This window comes from Equus przewalskii, chromosome 32, assembly GCF_037783145.1.
Source record: "Equus przewalskii isolate Varuska chromosome 32, EquPr2, whole genome shotgun sequence".
In the NCBI taxonomy this organism is placed as follows: Eukaryota; Metazoa; Chordata; class Mammalia; order Perissodactyla; family Equidae; genus Equus; species Equus przewalskii.
The window spans coordinates 10,955,057-10,971,446 of record NC_091862.1 but is presented as its reverse complement, the minus strand read 5'-3'; the positions used below and the strand labels follow the sequence as shown (position 1 = coordinate 10,971,446).

The 16,390-nt window shown below is 42.1% G+C and overlaps 1 protein-coding gene across 26 annotated transcripts in view; it reads left to right on the top strand.

The window, feature by feature from the left end:
• ARID1B (AT-rich interaction domain 1B) overlaps window positions 1–16,390 on the top strand; it is a 413,537-nt gene that overhangs the window by 139,373 nt on the left and 257,774 nt on the right. For 18 of the 26 annotated variants that reach the window (XM_070603126.1, XM_070603109.1, XM_070603106.1 and 15 more), the window contains one exon: window positions 15,448–15,558. The exons of the other annotated variants lie outside the window; for them this stretch is intronic. In XM_070603126.1, coding sequence (XP_070459227.1) covers window positions 15,448–15,558 — 111 coding nt within the window. The remainder of the gene's footprint in view (window positions 1–15,447; window positions 15,559–16,390) is intronic. 26 annotated transcript variants of the gene reach the window in all.

Sequence of the window (16,390 nt, the reverse complement as noted above, 5' to 3'; positions counted from 1 at the left end):
TTTCAAACTTTGCCTTTTTAGTTATAGTTTTTCTTCTAGCTGATAGATTTGTCTCAGATTCTTGAGAGAAATGTTGGGTATTATGAATGCATACTTCTCAGGGTAGAACTTTACCTTTTTAATACTTTTTTTAACTTCAGGTTTATTGGAAAAATTGTAGAAGAAAGAACTGTTAGGAAAAGCAAAACATAAACCGTTTGTCGAACCTCTGTTCTTGTGAATGCTTCACATGCCGGGAATCCAGTGATTACTAGACCTTGTGCCTGACCTGCAGGTGCTCCCTGTCGAATAGAAGGGTCGGCATGGGCAGATAATGACAGTACGGTGGGAGAGAGCTGTGTTTCTGAGCTATGACTCGATGTTGGGAAAAGTGTCTCAGAGAAGGTCTTGAAGAATGAGTAACAGTTTGCTGATGAGAGAAGAAGAAATGGTCTTGGGGTAGGACCAGTTCTTTGTTAGCAAGAATAGAGGTCATGCCCAACCCTGAATGATACTCTAGATTGAATGATGCTCTAGATTGATAATCTAGATACTTAGAATCTACATTTAGCCAATCTAGACTCTAAGATTGGTTAAATAGTCAAGGTCGTTTAGAGGAAACATTAATTATGCTTGGAACTGGTGACTTACATTGCTTTTCCTCGATGATTAAAAATGAAATAAAAGGTTCTTATTCAGTATTTTTTAATTTAATGAATTAATTTAGTTATTTATTATTTTGGTGAGGAAGATTGTCCCTGAGCTAACATCTGTGCCAGTCTTCCTCTATTTCGTATGTGGGATGCCGCCACAGCATGGCTGATGAGTGGTGTGTAGGTCCACACTTGGAATCTGAATCCGCAAACCCTGGGCTGCTGAAGCGGAGTGCGTGAACTTAACCACGATGCCGTTGGGCTGGCTCCTCAGTAATTTTTTTTAAGCAGAAAATAGTACCAGCTCTGTAGATCACTTGTGACAGTGGCAACTCAATAGTTGAACCAAGTGGAAGCCTAAGTCTACTTATATATGAGTCAGTAGACACAAGAATTTAAACTATGTTTTCTAAAATACCACTCTGTTTAGACGTCTTTGTGGTCTGCATTTTTCAAAAGGAGATGCGGTAAACTGAAACTATCTGGCAAATGGGCATCGTTTTGAAAAGGGAGATAGCATTGGAAGATGAGGGTGAAATACTTTAGAATTAATGACTTGCCAATCAAATAAGTCACTGAAGGAGGTCAGAAGGTGCATTATGCATATTGGCAGTGATCCATTGTGGCATAAACATTTCTTTATTGCTGTTGTCCTTTAATTATTTATTCTACTCTGTGTTTCTTATTATTTGTGTGATAGGATGTTTATCAGCCGCTCCTTATTCTGCAGCTTTTGGGGAAAATTAACCATGCAAGGCCTGTGTTAAATCCCTGAAGGGCTCAGATCGTTTGTTTTATAAGATTTTGTTATAAGAGCAAAGACAAGGACATTTATAGTTTGTTGCCATTAATTGCTTAGCATTTAGGTATTAACACAGGAGTCTATTAATTAACTTGATAATAAAAACTCTTGGAATGTAGGTTGATAAAAATTCTTCTTTGTTTCCAAGGAGGTTACCAGGGAAGCCCTGGTTCTGTTTGAATTTTGAACCTCCCGCTTTCTTCTTGCCTACCCTATTTGCGCTTGCCGGGGGCTTTGAACCATTGCTAGGGGGAATTTCCTTTTAAGTTTAAAGAGCTTGTGAGTATCTAAGGAGAAAACTCTTAAGTTACTTTCAGGTCTGAGCAGGGCCCACTCCTACCCTAGACTGATTTCTCATTGTTGATTTGGGTAATCACTTAACTGCTTCTAGACTCAGGTTGGAGCCACTCCTGGGAGCTGAGAGGTGGTGCTAGGCTCTGCTGGTGCCAGCAGCCTGCACAGCTGGCGGCTCTTGGCTGGGGTGGCCAGAGGTTAGGCGGATGGGAATGAGAAAGCGGCGACTTTCCTCCCTCTGCTACTTTTTCCTCCCTTGGGAGACAGAGCAATATATGAAAAGCTCAGCACTAATTCTGAATATAGATATAACTTGCTGCCTTAACAGTTTCGGTTCATATAGGATGGTCAGTTTTGTGTGTGTGTTTGTGGTTTTTGGTTCTTCTTATTCCTGTAAGCTTCTTCAGTAAATAGAAAAAACTACTGAAGAATGAAGAAAAACATTTTGAGAATGGTAGTGTCATTTGACCTAAGTGTCTTGTTATTTTTAATTGCTATAGAAATCAGGGTGATCCTATAGTCGGTTGCGACTGTATCTGCCTGGGCCCTTGCTTTTATTTATTTATTATTTATTTTTTATTGAAGTATAGTTGACATACAATGTTATATTAGTTTCAGGTGTACAACAGAGTGATTTGACATTTATATACATTATGAAATGATCACCACCCACGCTAAGTCTAGTAACCATCTGTCACCACACAAAGTTATTACAATGTTATTGACTATGTTATTGACTGTGTTTCTAACACAGCTGTAATAGTAGATGAGCTTCTCAAGTTCTTTTTCTCTCCCTCCTTTCTTCTTCCTTCTCTCTTCATCACCATCTCTAACAGAGATGGAGCTATGGGATTGAACCAGATGCCCTGACACTTAGTGCACCTGGGACCTCTTCTCTAGCTCTTCGTCCTGGTGGCCCGGACTCAGCTGGCGGAGGAGGGAGCCTCTCCCTTCATAGATGGGAGAGTGTGTGGAACTGCCCTCCCGCCTGAGTCTGGTTCTCTTTGTTCCCTTCAACTTCCTCTCCTCTCTGATGACCCCTCCCCTACTGGTATTGAGGGATGACATTGAGGCTGGAGTAGGTTTTGCAGTTGAAAGTATCATCGAAGCTCATGGTTATTCATACAATCCTCTTTCCTAGATGATTAAATTCTGACACAAGAGAGACTGGGGGAATTTTTTTTCCTGGATTGTTATTTTGCCATTCTCAGCTGTCTTCATTTGTCTCTAAATGCTCATTTCAGTTTGTTAAAAGTATGGAAAATAAAGTAAAGCCTAACATATATAACATTAAAATTCTTCATCAATTTGTTTGAGTTTGAAAGCGTTTAGAGTACCAAGCTCTCTATAGATTGTGTTCCAGAAGAAGATTATCTGCAGATGTTTGAAACATAGGGTTACTGTTAGAATTCGCTAGTATGGCAGCAACCACCTTTTTCTTCCAGAAGTATCGCAGATCCAGCCCCAGTTCACTGACCGATTTTCCTCAAAGTGCCAGGCTTTTGGGGAGAGGAGTGGATTCACATCTCCATGCCTCCTTGGGAGGCGAAAAGCTAGAGATGGAGAAGTGGGATAGGGCGGGGCCCCTGGGCAGGTGCACAGCTGTGCTTTCCTAAAAAGAAAAACAGGGAGGTTATCTACATCGGAATCTCCGGGGCTGTTTGCTCAAGCTTTCTTCCTCCAAAAGTGTTCTCCTTCGGGGAACCTGGGAATCTGCATTTAATTCTACGGGCAAGTCTGTTTTGTTCCAACGTTGGAGAGCTGCTGGAGTGCGGAAACGCTAACCAGTGCTTTCCAGTCTTGCTCTAGCCTGGCCCCTGGGTATTCTCTCACGTACTGTTGATCACCCTGAGAGCTCATACAGCGAGTCGTGCCTCAATGTGGCGGGGCTTCAGTTCGACCCCAACTCTGTTTTAATCTAAAGGGACTACTTACTGTCTTCCTTATTACTGCGATGTGTTTTGCTCTGGAGTTAGGCTGATATTCAGGCTCTAAGGCCACTGGTATGGGCCCTTCCACTTGGTAACCCAGTGTTTTTCAAACTTTAGCGTGCATTAGAAGCACAAGAAAGACTTGTTTTAACCCAGATTGTTGAACCCTACTCCCGGAGTTTCTGGTCTGTAGTTTGGCTTGGTAATTTTCATTTCTAACAAGCTCCTAGAGGCTGTTGTTGCTGCTGGCCCGGGGACGCCCTTGGAGAACCACTTTGTAAACCCTCCTCCTAATTCGGACTTGTTTGCCTTGCTCCTGGCCCAGCCTATACTGAGGGCACTCCCTCTGTCTCTGGGAGCCAAGGATTCTACAGCCAAGCGGTTAATGTCCTGCGCAGCAGGGGCACTCCAGGACCCTGGACCCCACTGTTTCACCAGTTGTCAAGTGTTCGGCGCATCCCTGCTTTAGAGCAGTGGTTCTCAAGCTTCACTTCCCCACAGGAAAGCAATGAGGATTATCCTCGGAATGTCCTTGGAAAATTTGAGGTGTTTATTTTAACGTAAAATGGCTAAAGAAGTGTTTTACTTTAATAAGTAAATTTTACTTTAATCCCCATGTAATTGACAGTCACCCTCAAATTTCTGAAGTCTTCTTTTTCTTTTTCTTTTCTTTCTTCCGAATAGAAATTTAATTGACTCTTTAAAGGTAAAATTTTCCTGTAGTCATAGCAACACTTAACTGGAGTATATATTTTTTAAAAACTGTAAGGGAGCCTCTGGAAAATTCAAATTTTCTGTTATTTCGTACAGAAGGAGTGTCTATAGCCTGTGTACTCCAATTGAAGATTGGGAAAGATGATGGTAATTGGATGCTAGCTTCCTTTAAGAATCTTTGTTTCTCCTAGTCTGTACTCTGAAAATGAAAACTGGAATGGGGAGAGAGAGAATTAATTTCATAGATAAAATGATCTGTTTAACATTTTTTTAAAAAGTTATAAAAGGAATATATGCTCATGGTAAAAAAAAATTCAACAGAATCTTTTTGCTTCTGCATCCTGGAAGCATTGTTGGTACAGTGTAAAACAACAACGAAATTCCCTGTGGCTGACCATCTTTTATTGTCTTCTTTTATTATATTTTTTCTGTTACTTTTTTTTTTCCCCTATCCTTCTTCCTTTTTTTCCTTCAGTTCTTTTAGCTTTCACTCCAAAGGCATTGCATGGAGAAATCAAACAACTTTTCTTTTTTGTGAGGAAGATTGTCACTGAGCTAACATCTGTTTTGTATATGGGGTGCTGCCCCAGCGTGGCTTGATGAGCAGTGTGTAGGTCTGCGCCTGGGACCTGAACCTGCGAACCCCAGGCTACTGAAGTGGAGCGCGCAAACTCAACTGCTGTGCCACCCAGCCTGCCCCCAGATAACTTTTTAAGAGTGGTTCCCTGTACAGCTGTAGGGGTGAGCTGGCAAGACAGGCTGGAGAGAGGATCTTTCTGGTACCTTACTTCACTCTCTTTGGCAAAAACAAACTCCCTGCCTGAGTATACAGCATATGGGTTTCTCAAATTCTATTTCAGCAGGTTGTTGTCCTGCCACTTGCATCCCTCATGCTGTTCCTTTAATTAAAGTGTGTGTATAATAACGCAAGATGTCCTGTATAGGTAACTTTTTAGACTAGAGTTACTTAGGCAACCTGAGTTTTTGTTGCATATATAATTTGAACACTAACTGTATTTGGAAATTCTTTATATTTTATTGTAGTTATTTGGATAAAGATTATAATGTTGGATGCAGTTATTTGTAGCTAATCTGGTTTTAAAATCTCTGAAGTTATAAAGTTCTTGGTTCTAGTGAATCCCAATTTTGATATCATTATCCCTGTTCTCACCCTTTAGCTTTTTGGGGGTCCTTGAGAATCTGGTGAAAGCTGGGGATCCTCTTCCTAGAAAAATATATGCATCATGCAAAATGTGCTTTCATGTCAGGGGAGTTTTCAAATCTCTTTCACTCTAGGTTAAGAATTCAACCCTAAATATGAGTTACAGTCCCAGAGTGGTAGAGAGAGATGATAGTCAGTTTCCTCTAGGTCTCTGGCTTGCGCCCCTGGAGTGGTCATCTCCCTGGTCCGGGGAGGAAGGGCTTTGGCTTCGGGCAGAATGAGTCAGCCCTCAGAGGACGTGAGATGGCAGTGCCAGTGTCACATCATTTCAGAGCGGATGATAACCTTTTTGAGCTGTTGCTGTAACCACAGTAAGACAAATAGGGCCATTCCTGACCTCAGTCGGCTAGCTCAGAGCTGGGTAGGCTCATGTCTACCAATTGTACCACCATGAAGGCCTGGTGAAGTTGCCCTTGTTTAATGATACAGCAAAATTTCATTCTATAGATACCAGGGAATGGCAAAATATCTAAAACCCTATGTTGTAGCAGTCTCTTCATTAGCAAACTTTCGTGAAAATACTACACTATCTTTAGTCAATGATTCTCAAACGTTATGAGCAAGTCTAAGAATTTCTTTAAAAATTTAGATTCCTGGACCCTGGCTTTGGGTGGAGATTCATCAGCTATGGGATCAAGTCCAGAAACTAGTCCTTGTCCAGTGGGAGGCGAGTGGGAGGGTAGTTAAATGCATAGACTCTGCAGAAAGAAGGTATTGATTCCCACCCCACCTCCACCACTTGCCCACTGAGTGACCTTGGGCAGCTTCCCAACCTCTGTGCCTCAGTGTCTTCATCTGTAAAATGATGCTTCTTTCGTGGGGTTGATGTCGAGACCAAGAGTGTGTTCAGTGAGTAAAGCACTTGGAAGTGTGCCTGGCTGTCTAACTGTTAGCTGCTTCTGTCGTCATCACACCAGCATCAGCATCACGGCCACAGGTTAAACTCCCAGTGGTTCAATGAAAATTTTGATTCTCATTCTTAAATATGGTTTTAAGGAATATAAATAACAATACCTGACATTTATTGAGTGCTTAAATGTGCCAGGCACAGTGCTGATTGCTTAAAGGTAGTTCCTTTAATCATTTATACGTTTAATCATTAATACAGCTTTCCTTTAATCTCCTGTAATCATTAATACGGCTTTTAGAGGCAAGTTCCTGTATCTCGATTTTACGGATGAGGAAGTAATTCTTCAGGTAATAGGGTATAGGGCTGAGATTCTTTTCTGCTGTGTGTGTGCACATATATTTATGTGTATATATTATTATTATGGTTACAGACACTATTTTTCCCTATAAAAAGCATCGCTGAACATTAACTGTGGCTCATTTAGCTTTGTGAGTTTATTAAAATAAATTAATCTATTAGAAATCTTCCTTACTTTCGTCCTTAGGTCTTGAGCATCTTCGTATTTCTCTTTGGTATTTTAGGAAATGTGACTTTAGGCAGCCATGTGGCTTCCCTTCTCGCTCTGGGCCCCCTGTTAGCTTAGGAAGAAGTTCTTGTGAAAACTGAAAGAAAACGAAAAGCTTGTTTTACGTCTTGAATGCCAGGGCCTGGCTGCTCTGGGCGGTCCTGTCTGTTCTCCAGGCCTCTCTGGGTTCATCTTTACTGCAGACGAGAGGGCTGCTGCAGCCCCAGGTTTTCTGGAAAGTCCTGTGCCATAGTGACGTTCGTGTCGGTGGCCGGCTACGACTGTAATGAGGGATCTGCTATCAATATTAATGAGACTCATCTGTAAGAAAATATCATAAGTAGCTTGTACAGGCCTGTCCTTTTTCTAGAGTGGTTTTTAAAAATATGGAAATAATTATTCCTTTGAATTGATAGAAAATAAACAATACTCTGAATCTAACCTTTGGACTCATCAGTGTATCTAGTGTCTTAGAGGGAATATGGCTTTAATATAAGCTCAGAGTCTTCCCATGGAATCAGTAGCAGAAAAAACCAGCCGAGCTTGAGTCATGTGGTTTTTTAAATCTAATATAAAAGATTTTTGGAGCAAGGGTAAAGGAAGATGCGGGGAAAAGTATCAATATGGACTCAGAAGAATGAAAGTGATTTACCACTCTCCTAAACAGATACTAAACATGATATGTGTGAAACACCCCTTCAGCGCCTGCTCTTGGAGCACCGTGCGCCCGTGACACACAAGCACTGGGAGTGAAGGAGCCACACTGCTCCCCTCGCCTTCCCGGGGTGGCGTAGTCCGGTGTGGTTTCCAGACTAGGAAACTGAACACAGAAAAATTTGGTCCGGGTCCTGCAGATAGTGAGCAGTCCAGAAGATGGAGTTTGAGCTTGGGTCTGTTTGACTCAAAGGTTTATGGTCTTTGGAGAGATCTGTGTCTGGAAAGGGTTCTTGGAATCAGGGCAATAGGACACTGGGCCTTGAAGAGGCCAAACCGAGATGAGGGTGCGCGTGTCAGGTTCAGGCCAGGAGGGCAGCTGGAGCTGAGAACGGGACAGACAGATCAAGAGATGAGACCGAGAAAGGATCTCTGCGTCCACAACCAGGATAGGTTTTGCCTCGGGGAGCTGGGAAAAATCAAACTGGCAGAGTTGATTTGGTTAAGATCATGGAGGGATTTTTTTTAAGACATCTGAGTGATAGGATTAAACAGTACAGCAAACATGTTAAAGATAAAATGGGGGGAGGTGAAGAAACTGTGAAAGATGAAATGGTCTACGCTTGATGGGTTTTCTTGGGAGAGAGAGAATTGAAGGCACGGGGACCCATAAGGAAATTCTTGTTCAGGTGGAAGCTGGGGTCTGCCCGGCAGCCTCAGCCTCGCCTCTGGATTCCTGAATTCATCTTTCATACTGTTAACTCCATTTTCATTTAAGTGGAAATTTTCAGACTTAAACAGAAGTAGGCGGAAGTGTACCGAGCCTGTGTACCCATCATTCAGCCATTACGTGGCTAGTCTTGCCACAGCCACACTCTCTTCCCTCACCCACAACCTCGATATTATTTTGAAGTAAAGCCCAGGCATTGTATCGTTAATCTGTAAATATTTCAGCATATAGCTCTAAAAGATAAAGGGCTTTAAAAAAGGAACATTAGCGTGATACAGTTTTCACATTTTAAAATAGAATTTTTTCTTACCAATTATCCAGTGCTCACATTTCCAGTAGTCTCATAAATGGAAAAAATGTTTTTGCTTAATTTACATTGTTGGGTAGTTTGAGTCAAGATCCAAATACGGTCCAGTCTTACAGATGGTTGATGCCTTTTCATCTCTGGGGTTTTCCTCTGTCTGCATTTCTGCCTCTCTTCTGCTCTTCTTTTCTGTTTTTCATTGCAGCTTATTTGTTGAAGAAACTGGGTCATTTGTCGAGGAGAGACTCCCACAGTTCTGGGTTTGCCGATTGATTTGTTGTGGTTTAGTGTGTTCCTTGGTCCTTTTTATTTCCTATAAATTGATAGTTAGGTATACAGGCTTTATCAAACTCATTGTCAATTTTGGAGGGCAAGAATATTTCATTGCTGGTTTATTCACTAAGAAGTGTAGAGTGTGGGGCCAGCCGCATGGCCAAGTGGTTAAGTTCGTGCGCTCCACTTTGGCAGCCCAGGGTTTCGCCGGTTCGGATCCTGGGCGCAGATGCTCATCAGGCCATGCTGAGGTGGCGTCCCACATGCCACAGTTAGAAGGACCCACAACTAAAAATACATGACTGTGTACCGGGGGGCTTTGGGGAGAAGAAAAGAAAAATAACAGTAGTCTAGAGTGTCTTGGTTCTTCTTTTTTGACAGTACTGCTGATGCTCTCCATAGTCTTTGCCCTCACTCTTAATTTCCAGTGTATTTTTTTGCTACATTCTTTTGCAGCCATCTTTTTGCCTTAAGACTGTCAGTAACAAACAGTGAAATGTGTTCTGTAGCACATTGCTACCAGGCAGTGTAGCTGTTAGCGTGATAAATATTCTTGGACACAAGCCCAAGTTGTGTTCAGTTTTATGTGTTTGTCCTCGTACATTTATTTTTGTATTGCTGTGTCTAATTCTAAGTGTGAGCTCTTGGAAGCCATTCAGTCAGTCATTCACCAGCTCTTACTGAGTACCTGTCTGGACTCGGCACTGGGACCCCAGGAGGAAGTGAGAGTCCGGTTCAGGAAATACGCAAGCAAACAGTAAAATACAGCATTGTAAATTCTTTAAGAGGAGTACAGCTGAAGTCGGTGTGAAGTAGTTGTTTTGAGAGAGAGTAGAGTTAATTTCTACCAGGATCTTGAGGCCAGCAGATGCTCTGCAGACACAGGAAGGAAAGGCATCCACTCGGGACCAAGAGTGAGACCAAGAAAGCCGCACGTGCAGGCACAGGGCCCTGCAGAAGCCCGTGAGCAGTCAAGCGGGCGCACCTGAGGACTTGCAGTGGGCCATGGGGAGGCCAAGACGAAGCTGGAGTGGCGGCTGGAGGACGTTTGACGAGCTCTTCTGTGCCAAACGAAGGACTGTGGGCTTCGCTCTGTAGGGGCCGAGGAGGAGAGCACCATGACTGTTGGTATGTTAGCCAGTGTGCCCTGGTGGCACGGCCGGCGAGAGGTGTGGTGTGAAGGGGCCGGCAGTCAGGGGAGACAGGAAGGGATGCACTCGACAGTGATTTCTGGTTTGGTGATGCATCAGATGTGTATGGTGGGAGAGAGAAGAAGGTGTGTGACATGGCTCTGGGAAGTCCCGGGTGGATGGTGTGGCCTTTGACCAGGTGGGGACTGAAGGAGGAGAATAGGTTTGAGGAGGACATCTAGGAGGGTCGTTTTCTGGGTGTGATGAGTGCAGGGGCCTCTGCCTGCAGGTAGAGATGTTCCTGGTGCCGTTAAAACATATGGGAATTGAAGTGGAGACTCGGGAATCCTCACCACATAGGATCGGTGAGGTGGCCTCGGGGTGAGGGTCTGAGGGACACCAATTGTCAACGGGCGGGCAGAGCGTGCGTCACTGGCAGAGGAGCCTGACCCAGCCTGATCCGAGAAGGCAGGCAGGGGCTCTGCCTTGCTGTCCACCAGCCTGAGGACTTGAAATAACTATCTGATGATAACAAGTCAGGGGAGAACAGCCTTGTGTTCAAATTTGTGAGAGTTTTTTATGTTAGTATTTCTTATTTAGTCATCATATTATAATTGAATGTTTTGAAAGTATTCCACATGGAAAATGCTTAAGATTCATAAATTTTGAAAGGGGAACTAAGGAGGATATATGGAAGCCTAGAATAATACCTTAAAAAAGCTAAAATTGCATTAAATCCTTATTACTTTATAATACTATATTATAAATAGTATATTATTATTGATAATATAATAAATTGTATATAAACTTAAAATATATATCTATTTTATATATAAATAATATATGACATAATATATAAACTTGTTTATCATATAAATAATAGTATAGAGCATTACACTGTTCCTATTCCTGTTGTTATTATTGTCTCTTCTCAAGGAGAGTCATGGTGGCACTGAAGATCGGTGCATCACGCTGAGATGCTAGCTCGGTTGTCAGACACTAGCTGGGCATTTCCATAAGGTTTTGTTTCCTCGTGGTAAAAAGAAGGTGATAATAAGGCCATCTCATGGGGTTGTGGGAGACAGGGACCGTGCACAGTACCTGTCCCAGAGCCCTGCCTGCAGATGTCAGCTGTCCTTGTTAATAATATTTCCACCAGGGCGTTCCTGAGGTGGCAAGGGGGTGGTTGTGCTATTCTTGAAGTGGACATTTATAGACTTATATTGTTTTCCTTTTGGAAAGGATATTTTAAATTTCTTCACCTACAAACTAAAAGTGGAGAGGTCAGTAGCACTCCCAGTTTCCTGAGCAGAGTGATGGTGTCCCGTGGCCACCATCAGGCGTTTTCCCTGTGGGGGTCGCCCTGTCCTCCTCCTCTCCCCCTACAGCGTCTCACATGCCAGTGCTGGTCTGTTCCCCATTAGCGGTTGGAACTGACGATAGGAGTTTCCAAAGCAGGGAGAGAAAAGGAGCGAGAAATCATGCTGACGTAGATAGTGCCGGATGTTATGAGGCTCCTCAAATCCTCGTCACCTCACTCTGGATTATCGCAGTAGTGATCAGTGGCCACCTTGCTTCTCTTTCTAGCACATCCGTACTTCATGCAATTATTGGAAAAACCTTTCTGAAATAACATGAGAATCATCACGCGTTCTAGATCCGGAAGCCACAGTGGCTTCGTGTCGCTTTTTGTTTCAGACCTGAAGCTCTTTGCAGGACTGTAAAGACCACCAGCTCTTGCAAGCTTCTGGACTTATCTTCCCTGACCTCTTAGTCCCACGGCCGTGTGTTTGTCTAAATCCTTGTCTTCCTTTATTATTACTGCTATTCCTTCCACCTCTTCCCCGTTCGGGGTTTGCTGCTTTTCCTAATGTGGTTAGGTGTATTGTGATGCTAGGGTAAACATCTTTAGTGAAGCTTTGTTCTGTTGCAGAATGATAGACTGTGAGTGTAAATTGATGCTTCCTTTGTTAAGAACACTTTCCCAGTCTCTCTCAAAATTTTAAATGTACCAGCCCTTTGGCAGGAATTCCATATTTCACATGAAGATATATAAACAGCGGAGTTTGTTCTAGTGCTGTGTGAGGTAGGGAAAGACTGGGCACAACCTGTATGCCCATCAGTAGGGGACTGGTTAAATGTGTCACTGCAGTGACATAGAGCGCAATACTGTGCAGCATTAAAAAAATAATAAAGTAGATATTTAGGTGCAGATATTGAATGAGCTCTACAATATATTGTTAAAGGACCAGAAAAGATGCCCCAGCTCTATTTAAAGAAAAAAGGATTTAAAATCACGTTTATACTTGGTAATGCTTCGAGCAATTGTGTAGTAATGCATCCAACAACTGTGGATGTTTTCACACTTTTGTTGTTTTCTGAGTCGGTCTTCCTTTTACCTGTGACTCATTGCAGAAGGAGGGTCAGAACTGGAATCCATCGGTGGTTAGAAGTGTGCGCGTGGGATGCAGAAACATAAGACGGATAAAGAACTCTGAGAGGGTCAACCATGTTCCCCTTGCTGGTTCTTTCGCACTGCAGTGTTAGCACAGGATGCTGTTTTTCTGAACAGTCCTGGCAGTGTGGCAGATGAGCGCAGTAGTAATTTGGGTGTGTAAACTTGTACTAGTGTACAAGCTGGTGTACACTAGTTTAAACTTGTAAATAACCGGAGATGGCCATGATGTTTTAAAAATGTAAGGCTGTGCTTAGTTGTTTGTTTATACAACGTGATGCTGAACATATGCTTTCTTTTCTGGTACTGACATTGCCCTCTTAAATCTATTAAATTACTTATTCCTTCTTACTCTTCTGGAGATGAAAATAAGTACCTACCAGAAAATAAATATAGCTCTGAAGGGGGAAAAGCTCAGGCTTGTTATGGGGTATACTTTTTACATCTTTATTAAAGCTGCCACATGGCGACGTTATAGTCCCAGTGTAAGTTATATATAGATGATGATTGTTTTCAGTTAAAACTTGGTACCTTTTCTGGATGTTCTCTCGGTTAAATTAATCCTTATGTTCAAACAAGAATTGAGGCAGAACGAGTTCAATCCAGCGATTCCCACTAAATTTTGTTTTGGTTTTATTTCCAACTGTATTTCATAATTGAAAGCCTCTTGCGGTTAGGAATAATGTTTGAGACTTTGGGGGAATCTAATTATTTTGAACTTTTAAAGCCTTAAAAAGTGAAGTGTAAAGTCGTAGTAAAATTTTCTGATAGCTTTTCTAGTCTATTAGTTCAGTGTTGCTTATTATAGAGGGAACAATATCTAAATTAAAATACGTATTCACTATAGTTGTAATGATCTTTTTCAACTCTTTTAGAAATCAGTTCATTTAGCTACAAAGAGAAAATAAAAAGAAATTTAAAAGGCAATAAGCATAGGAGGGCATGTGGGCCTGTTCCTGTTTCTTAACCGAAGTTTACTAAAAAAAGTGTCCGGGCGCTGCCGGTAAACTGTGTGTATGCACACGCGTGTGTTAAACGACCAAGCGGGGGCCTGCTCATTTGTTGGCCCATTGTGAGGCTGTCCTGCACCTTTGTGGGTTTTTTTTGTAACAGGGTGAAGGCCCTTGAATGGAGGCCTTGTGGCCTGCTTGATTTGAAATCCTCCCTGTTAATCTAAAGGAACCAGCAGGGCCCCCCCATGGGGCGTCCGTGTGACAAGTGGCAGCCTGGGATCCGGAAGACACGTGGTGTTGGGGGAGGGGGCGGTGGGAGTGGTAAGACTCTTTCAGCCATGGCTTCTGTCCCCCCACAGCCTAATTATTACCCTCTGCCGACAGCCAGATTGAAGCTATCTTTTAAGTATCCTTGGACCACGTGTGCTCGCCGAGACCTCCCCTCACTGCTATCAGATAGCAACCTGGACAATGGGATTTAATTCCCTTACAGAAGGATAGTACTGACTGGGCAGTATGCCTTACTCTTCGAAGTTAGAGATCGTGATTCAGGGTGCGTGTGTGTAGATTTATGTAAAGGGCAGAACGTTGCTTGGAAAATGCTGGATTGTTGGCACGCTCTTCACTTGAGAGCCTGTTTCGAGGCAGGTTGCTCCAGCCCTTGGCTGGTTACGTCTAGTTTGTGGGGCTGTGTACTTTGTAGTACCAGCTATTTATTGGTCCAAAGTTTCTTGGCTCAGGAAGCCCTGTAATTTTCAGTGTATACTGTGTGAGAAAGAGGCGGGGTGGCAGCAGCTTTTTATAGGGTTTCAACTAATAAACATTAATTTTTAAAGTGATATTTTGAGGATTTGACAGAAGTAGAACTTGTAGATACTGTTCCTTTAGTTCTGACACATATTTCAACTGACAGGGAAAAAAGGGAGAGAATTTTATTTTTGAGGGATATTTTTCATTCTTTTTTTCTCTCCAATCAGAAACTGGTTCTTCCACTTTCGGTGCCAGTGAAGACCTGCTGTAATAGGTATTTCACATTCTGTCCTGCTGGTTGACTTTGGGTGTAAATGGTGGTAGAGTGTTTAGTAGCCAAGCAGACAGAGTTAAATAGCTAGAGATCTGGTGTACAGTAAGCTTGGTGTGGTGTGATTGTTTAGTTTATATAGTAATATTTCAGCAGAATACTGAAAGCACGTAGAATACAGCTCCTGGAAAATGTTCAACAGGATGCCAGAAAGGCCATGTTAATGATAAGTTTCTCATACCTCAGCAGATTTTTTGGGTGTGTTTTGTTTCCCACTGCTGTTTTATTCTTTATTGTGGTTCTCTGGAAACGATGCCACGTGAACATATGGAATTCTATACATGAGTGTTTATTGGTTTTGTAGAAACCCCAGGATACTGTGAGTCTAATGACCGTGTTGTTTTGTGGGTTACTGAGAGGGCATATTAAAAGTCAGTTGATAATAAAGTTTTCATTAATTATTTTAACATTCTCAAGGTAATACTTAAAGGCACTTCAACCCAAATCAGAATTAAACAATACACCCAAAATCAGAATTAAACAATAAAGTGTGCCTTGGGTTTGCCGTGATGTAAAGAGAGTTTGGTTATGGCTGACCTCCTTGCCCTCCTTACTGACTAGACATCTTCCTGCAGAACTCACATACGATCGTTAGTGTGCATGGTCTCCGAATAAATTTCGTTGCTCGTTCTGTATGTTTTTGCTCTCGATGATTCACTGCTTTTTTTGACTTTTGTTGTTGCTTTCGATAAAGTGTTAAAGAAATAGCTATACCATATCTATCTGTCTATCTATCTGTCTATTTCAATGTAACCTGGGTCGATAGCTTCTGATAAGCCTTTGGTTCATTCGGTGGCCAAAGAAGCTTGTAACTCCTTGAGATACTCACCCGGTGCTTCATGTTTGTGTTTGTCTAGGACATGTCTCAGGAAGGCTATGGGACTAGGCCTCAACCTCCTCTGGCTCCCGGAAAAGCTAACCACGAAGACTTGAACTTAATACAACAAGAAAGACCGTCGAGTTTACCAGTAAGACATTCACGTGCTGATTTGGGAACATAATAGTTACAGATTTTTAAAAAGAGCTGTTGTTTTTGCTTGTTGTACTTGCTCTTAAGACTTGGGGTAGAAGTTTCTAGAATTCAGATAGATTCGTGATTTATTAACTTTTTTAGGGCTTCAGTCTTAGGAGCTGTGTAGTCCTGGATAGGTGTGTCGTTTGGAGGTCTCTCCGAGTCCACTTGGCAGGTTTGATTCGGCTGATGGGTTTTGGGGCAAAAAAGGTGTTTCGTGGTGCAGTTGTGTGTTGTTTAGCCTGTTGCTTTCTGGTGGTGACAGAGAACAGAGGCATCTATGTAAGAGAGAAATGTAAAGAAATTCCTACCCAGCAAAAGATGTAAATAATGAGAGAAAGCGTCTGGTAGTCCTTTGAATTTCTTCTGGGACTTGATGTAATGAGAAATCACCCAATCTTTTTTCACCCAAAAGAAAAAGTGTTTTAGTTTAAAATTGGAAAGAGCACCTTATGAGTATTCCCACCAGCAAATACTGTCTGGTGTTTGGGGTATATATTCACCAGAGTAGTGGCTATATTATAGGCCGTCCTATGGTTGCCTATAAATACTTCATCTGTGCCTAATTTGCTTTTTTACAGGCAACCTAGTTTAAATGAGGCTTTCCTTATAAACTAAAAGAATACATCTGTGCAAACAAGTTTTTTATTTATTTTCCTGTTAAAATATTTTGGTTTGAAGAATTATTGTTACTGCTTAATCTCTATCAAGAAGTTTTATTTAGGATGGGAGCTCAGGCTAGCCATGATTTTAATTTGAATTTCAAATGTGTTTACGTTAAGTAAGAT